At 59.5% G+C, this 6,758-nt stretch overlaps 1 protein-coding gene across 1 annotated transcript; it reads right to left on the bottom strand.

Moving 5' to 3' along the window:
* Window positions 1-686: 686 nt before the first annotated feature.
* LOC130042723 (cyclin-dependent kinase 9-like) lies at window positions 687-1,937 on the bottom strand. The gene has a single exon (XM_056134904.1). The coding sequence runs from the start codon at window positions 1,818-1,820 to the stop codon at window positions 702-704; it is 1,119 nt and encodes a 372-aa protein (XP_055990879.1). The 5' UTR covers window positions 1,821-1,937; the 3' UTR covers window positions 687-701.
* Window positions 1,938-6,758: the final 4,821 nt, after the last annotated feature.

The following is a 6,758-nucleotide window of genomic DNA, read 5'->3' as shown; positions in this document are numbered from 1 at the left end:
CTCTGAACCTCGAGGGGTGCCGAGGATTGGACCTGGCCTGGACCGAGCCAGGCAAGTTTATTTTCTTACATTTTTTGTTCTCTTCGCTCTGAGCAAGCGATGTCTGTGATCGAATTCTTTGAATGTTTCCTGTTATGGGCAACCCAAACAACCCAAACCCAAATTTGGGTTGTTGTGGGCAACCCAAATTTTCTTTTTTTTTTTTTTACTGAAAAAGACAACTCTAATCGCAACGGACCTAACTGCATTCAGGGAGGTCTCCAAACAATCCAACGCAAAACCCACGGTAATAGCCTATCGAAGAAACCAAGCGCTGACCAGCCCCGGTACCTGCGGGGAGGACAGACCAAGGGCAGGCCCTTCCCAGGCCGGCGCCCCACTTCTGCCTCTCAACCGAGGACCCCTTCCCTCTTGCCACAATGCTAAGAACCCTTAGCAAGTCACTGGGGACTCGGGGAGGCTCTCTGCCCACCCCTTCCCCCGCCAGCCGCGGGGTTCCCCCGGACGGCACCCCCACCAAAACCCAACAACAAAGCGAGGTGGGCCTGGCACCCCTCCGAGACTTCTTTCTTCGAGGCCCTCCAGCCTGCTGGGCCGGGCTGCCGGAGCCCCGGGTGGGGATTGAATAATGTGTGTGCAGAGGGGGACACAGACCCCCGTGGCCCCCGGCAGGCAGGCAGTCCCGCGGGGAGCCGCAATGCTCAGAAGACACGCTCGAACTCCGTCTGGTTGGTGGTGGCGGGGTTGCGGCTCTGGCTGGTGGCCTGCTGCGCGATCTGACCGCCCTTCCGGCGTGGCGGCGCCAGGTACTCGAACATGGACGTCAGGTGGGTGGACAGCATGCCCTTGAGGTCCGAGGGCATCGGGTCGGACCAGAAGAAGTCATGGTTCAGGGCGTCGTCGCTGTCGATGCGCTGTGCCGGGTCCAGCACCAGCAGCTTGTCGATGAGGTCCAGCGCGTAGGGGTCGCGCACGGAGGCCTTCAGCCTGTCCTTCACCTTCCGCTTCTGGCCCTTGACCAGCTCCAGCTTCTCGAACAGCTCGTACTTGTCCACCTTCGGCCAGACCTCCGGGGTGATGGAGCCACAGAGCTGGCTGATGAGGGCGAGCTGGTGCTGCTCCGTGTGGCCCTGCATGATCGGGCGGCGGGTCCACATCTCCGCCATGATGCACCCGGCACCCCACAGGTCAATGGGGGGGCCGTAGTCCCGCTCCCCGAGCAGCAGCTCCGGGGGCCGGTACCAGAGCGTCACCACGCGGTTGGTGTAGCGGTTGGGCTGGCTGTTCGTGGCCAGGCTGAAGGCCCGGGCCAGCCCGAAGTCGGCCAGCTTCAAGACCCCATCTCGGGTGATGAGCACGTTGGCGGCCTTCATGTCCCTGTGCAGGATCTTGTTGCGGTGGATGTAGTAGAGGCCGTTGAGCAGCATCTGCATGACCCGCTTGATCTCGGCCAGCGTGAACTTGACCCACACGTTGCTCAGCAGGCCCGCCAGGTCGTGCTCGCAGAAATCGAACACCAGGTAGATGCTCCCCTTGCAGCGGTTATAAGGGGAAGCTCTGGTCCGACAGATCTCAATCAAGTTGACGACGTTCTCGTGCTTTAGGAGCTGAAGGATCTTGATTTCCCGCAGAGCCGTGATGGGGAACCCCTCTTTCTCGTTCTCCATCAGCACTTTCTTGAGAGCCACCTTCTGGCCGGTCTTGCGATGGTTGGCCTTAAACACCTCCCCGAAGGTGCCCTGGCCGATCTTCGCCAGCTTCTCGTACTTGGTCACCTCGTCACAAAAGGGGCACTCCACCGAGTCGTACCGCTTGGCCATGGCCGCCTCCAGCGCGCCGCCCCCTGCCGCCGCCGCCGCCGCCGCCGCCGCCGCGCCCGCTCCGGGTCCCGCGGCCGCGCTCCAGGGCCCTCCGCGGCCGCGCCACTTCCGCCTCCACGACCACTTCCGGCCTCGCGGCGCCGGCCCCGCCTCTTCCGCCCGCCGCCCGCCGCCAGGCCCCCTGGGACTTGTAGTTCCCGGGAGGCCAGGAGGAGCCGGAGCTGCGGAGGAGGAGGAGGCGCCGCCGCCGCGGCGGCCGGCCGAGGTCCCGGTCGGGGGTGGCGCGGGGAGCAGGGGCCCCGGGGCGGGGGCTCGGGCCGCCGCGTCCCGCTGCATCAGCCCGGGCCGCCGCTGCCGCCGAAGCCGCTGCCGCTCTGGCGCCCGATCCGGGGCCCGCCGCAGTGCCCTCCGCCTCCGCCGCCGCCGCCGCCGCCTCCGCCTCCGCCTCCTCCTCCTCCGCCGCCGCCTCCGCCGCCGCCTCCGTCTCCGCCTCCGCCTCCTCCTCCTCCGCCGGGCTGCGCGGGGCGGGCGGGCGGCTCGGCGGGGGTGGCGGCCCCCGAGCCGCGGCCTGGGGGGCTCCCTGGCGGCGCGGCCCGGGGCCCGGCGGCCGGCCGAGGGGGCGAGCCGGGGATAGCCGAGGCGGAGGCGGCCCCCCAAATTTTCTTAAGAGTGGGAAATTCTTAGAGAAATGGGCCTGGGAAGGGACGGAAACTCCTCACAGCGCCATCTCGTGGCGTTTCTGCGGGACTGCCGCAGCCCGGCTTTTCCACGCTTAAGATTTCCAGGGGCTGGAGCAATAGCACAGTGGGTAGGGCGGTGGGTAGGGCGGTTGCCTTGCGTGTGGTCGATCTGGGTTTGATTCCCAGCATCCCATGTGGTCCCCTCAGCACCGTCGTCGTAATTCCTGAGTGCATGAACCAGGAGTAATTCGTGTGCATCGCTGCATGTGACCCAAAAAGTAAAAAAAAAAAAAAGATTTCAAGCCCTTTTCTTTGCTTCAATGTTTAGTATGGGATCATTAAGGATCAAGCACATGGATCGAAAACTGTGCCGGGAGGGCACTTACCTTGAATGGAGAGATCCGTGTTCTATCTCTGCACTCCATACATTCCTCGGAGCACCGTCAGGAGTGATTCCTGAGTGCAGGGGCAGGAGTAACCCCCCGAAATCGCCGGGTGTGGTCCCCGAAACACAAACAAAACCCTTTCACGGTTCAAACAAAACCCTGCCACAATTTTTTTTAGGGCAGTCAGGTGGTCCTGTACTGTGCCTGAGATGGAACCCCGGGAGAGCACAGAAGATGAATGTGCCTTCCTGCAGTACGATCTCTTCAAGCAAACCCGTTCTTACAGGTCTCCAGCCCTGTCATTTCATCCCCCAACACCCCACATTTCTGACAGTGTATCTTCCTCCCTCCCTAAGAGAACTTTGGGGTTCCTGTACAAACGAAAAGTCCCAAGTCCTCTGTTTTCCGTAAGGAGGATGGCAGAGGCCAGATTCAACTCCAGAAGTTTGGGGTGAAGTTACCTGCCATCAGAGGAACTTGGGGTGGGTTGGGAAGAACTTGACTAAAAATGGCAATAATGAACCTTGGCAGCCAATCTCCTTCCTTGAAAATTCTAAATGCATGTACAATTCTGCTGAGGATTTTTTTTTGTTGTTGCTTTTTGGCTCACACCCAGCGATGTACAAGGGTTTCTCCTGGCTCAGCACTCAGGAATTACTTTTGGCGGTGCTCAGAGGACCATATGGGATGCTGGGAATCGAACCCTGTTCAACCACGTGCAAGGCAAATGCCCTAACCGATGTGCTATTGCTCCAACCCTACTGCTGAGGATTTTCAATATTATATGGGGGGTTGGTGTGGGCCCGCGGGGTTCTGGGGCCCATTAGAAATGCCTGGCATTGAACTTCGTCTGCCACAAGGAAGGCAAGTTTTCATTTTTAAAAAAATTAAACAAAACTGTTATGTTCTCTCTGAGCAAGACAAGTTCTAAACCCACTCTGCCAATTCTCTGGCTGAAGTGCTTCATAAAAGTTTCCTGTTACTGTGCACCCCACCCCATATTTCTGAGGGCGTTCTCTGGAGCGATAGCACAGCGGGTAGGGCGTTTGCCTTACAAGCGGCCAACATGGCCGACCCGAGTTCGATTCCTCCGCCCCTCTCGGAGAGCCCGGCAAGCTACTGAGAGTATTCGATATGCCAGACACAGTAACAACAAAGTCTCCAATGGAGACGTTACTGGGCCCGCTCGAGCAAATCGACGATCAACGGGAGGGCCTTTACCTTTACCTTTATGTTTTGAAGGGTCACAATTGATGCTCAGGGGTGACTACTGGCTCTGTAGTCAGGAATCACTCTTGGCATAATTAGAGGACCATATGGGATACCAGCGAAGGTGCTCAAGTCTGCAGGACGCAAGGCAAGATCCCTAAAGGCTCTGCTACTGCTGCATGCCACAGGCTGCAAGCTGAATTCTTAATTACCCCATACCTAACATTGAAGCAAACCCAAGGGTGAAATTTCTTAGAGAAACGGGCCTAGGGAGGGACAGAGACGCCCAACAGTGCCATCTCGTGGCGGTTACGCGAAACTGCTGCGGCTTGAGTTTCCCACCCTTGAGATTTCCAGTCCTGGGGTTCGTTTCAATGCTGGGGGTCATTAAGGATCAAACACGCAGCCTGGGAAGATAGTGAGATAATAGTGGGTTAGGCGCTTGCCTTGCATCGGTTTGGAACTCTTGCACCCCATATGGTCCCCTGAGCACCGACAGGAATAGTTAATGATTGGAGGGACCACGCCCTGAGCATTGCTCCGTGTGCCCCCCCCCCAACCAGATGCTTGCCGCCCTCCACAGCCCCCCACATTGACTGGCCCCACAAGCATCTCTGGCTTCTTATTTGGGTGTTCAGAATTTGCTATTCCCAGTGGGGTTTGGGGGAACATAAACATGATCTTCGTCCCCTCCTCACCCTCCGTACTGACTCTGTGGGCAAGTGACACTGGGTTCTTTATTGGGGAGTGGGGTCGGTGGCCACAGCAGAACTCCTGGGGGTGCTAAGGGACCCTACACAATGCCGGGAATTGATCTGTGTTGAACAAAGTATTGCCTCCCGCGTATTCTATCTCGAAGAACCCCATCACCCTACATTTATTGAAATAATGTTTCCCTGTTCTTATGTGTAGGTGGTGAGGTCGAAGCAAGATTCAGCTCAGTACCTGGGGCCTGAGGTGAACTCAGTTGGCAAACTGAGGTTATGGTTTTTGTTTGCTAGTTTCTGATTGGGGGGGCCACATCTGGTAATGTTCTGGGATGATTCCTGGCTATTCTTTCATTAATTACTCCTGTAGGTGCTCAGAGAACTATATGGATTCGCACCCGGTTTAACTGCTGAAAGGGCAATGCTTTTCTACCCACGTTTCTCCTGCCCTATTGCAGGAGACCTTTAGAACTGAGTTGGTTGGAGACATGGAATGCAGGAAGGCAAGCCTCTCCTGTGTCACCCTGTTCGCTCTCGAGCACTGCTCACTGGGTGTCCCTCCACGCAGAGAGTGAGTGGGGCGAGCCCCAGGCAGCACAGACCAGTTTATTCTCTGATTCTCAGCAGGGCGCTGCAGGACCGGAAGATGCTGGACTCTCTCATCCCCTCCAGCCCTTGGCTGGTGTAAGCGAGTCGAATCCACCACAGGCGGCCTCCTCTTGGCACATAAATCCCTTGAGAATGAAGGCAGCACCACTGGGATCAGGGGTCACCCCTCAACCCCCATTCCACTCCACCTGATCCACATCTCCTGATCTGGCCCAATGATTTGGGGGAGTTGGTCAGAGGCAGGAGGGGTGGGGCGGCATCAGGAGCTGGGCTGAGGGGAGTGTCACACAAGCTCCTCCAGGGGGACCCAGTTCCTTTTGGAGTCCGACTTTGGTTCCTACACTTGGGGACCCCCACCACACGCCCTGCTCCCCCAAGTGTCAGTGGAAACCAGTGAGCAGTCTCTGCCAAACAAGAGGGAACCCAGTGGTCAACAAGAAGGTTTGGAAGCACCAGAGGTTTTTTTTTGGGGGGGGGGGGTGACAGGGTGGGAGGAAGGTTTGGGGGGCCGTATCAGCTTCGAGCTGGAAGTCCTTCCTATGGGGTACAGGGGTGCTAAACTTCCAGCTAAACTTCCGCTGCGCCCCCCCACCCCAAGAGAGGAGAAGAGAAGTTTGGGGTCTCCCCAGGGGCTGAAGAAGGAAGGAGATTCCTCTTGTCTGACCGTGAGGCAGTTGCAGGTGAAGATAGATAGGGCAGCTGGAGGCCTCAGCACCAGTCTGTGCCCCCTCCCGGGACCCCCGAGACTCTCAGCTACTGACGCAGACAGGCCCCAGCTGGAAGCCGAACTTCTGGTCAGGCTGTGCCAAGGCAGCGGCCACGGCCTAAAGCAGCGGCAGGACGCGTCCCTATCGGCGCTGAATTCCAACAGGGTCTGGGCCTGGCCCCTCTGGATCTGCGGGGTGCGGGCAGGGCGGGCCAGGGGCTCGGAGACACCCCTGCGCGTTCCCGCCGTCCTGGGGGGCCCGGAGCGCGGCCGCCACCGTCCGGTTGGGGCCCAGCTCCTGGCCCGCTGGCCCTCAGCAAGCAGCTCAGCGGAGGGCCCTGACCCCCCGCGGTCGCGTCCAAGCCGAGGCGGAGTTCTGGCACAGGCAGGTGCGGGTCCGCGGGCGCCGGCGCTCAGCAGGGACAGGAAGGTCCGCTGCTCGCTGCCCACCAGGCCCCGTCCGCGTCCACTTAGGAGATCTGCGGGTGCCCGGGCCGGAGTCGGGGGCCAGCGGGCCACCAGGTACAGGCCAGCCAGCCCCGGCTCTTCCTCCTGTTTGCACTTGGCTTTGGCTTTGCACACCCGGTGGTGCTCAGAGGTCACTCCTGGCAGGGCTCAGGGGACATTATGGGGTGCCCGGG

This window comes from Sorex fumeus, unplaced genomic scaffold (assembly GCF_029834395.1).
Source record: "Sorex fumeus unplaced genomic scaffold, SorFum_2.1 ptg000109l, whole genome shotgun sequence".
NCBI classification, from domain to species: domain Eukaryota; kingdom Metazoa; phylum Chordata; class Mammalia; order Eulipotyphla; family Soricidae; genus Sorex; species Sorex fumeus.
Note: the sequence above shows the minus strand (reverse complement) of the source record. Positions and strands in the feature narration are given on the sequence as shown.

Coding starts and splice junctions, on each gene's coding strand:
- LOC130042723 (XM_056134904.1), bottom strand. CDS start 1,820: ATGGCCAAGCGGTACGACTCGGTGGAGTGCCCCTTTTGTGACGAGGTG.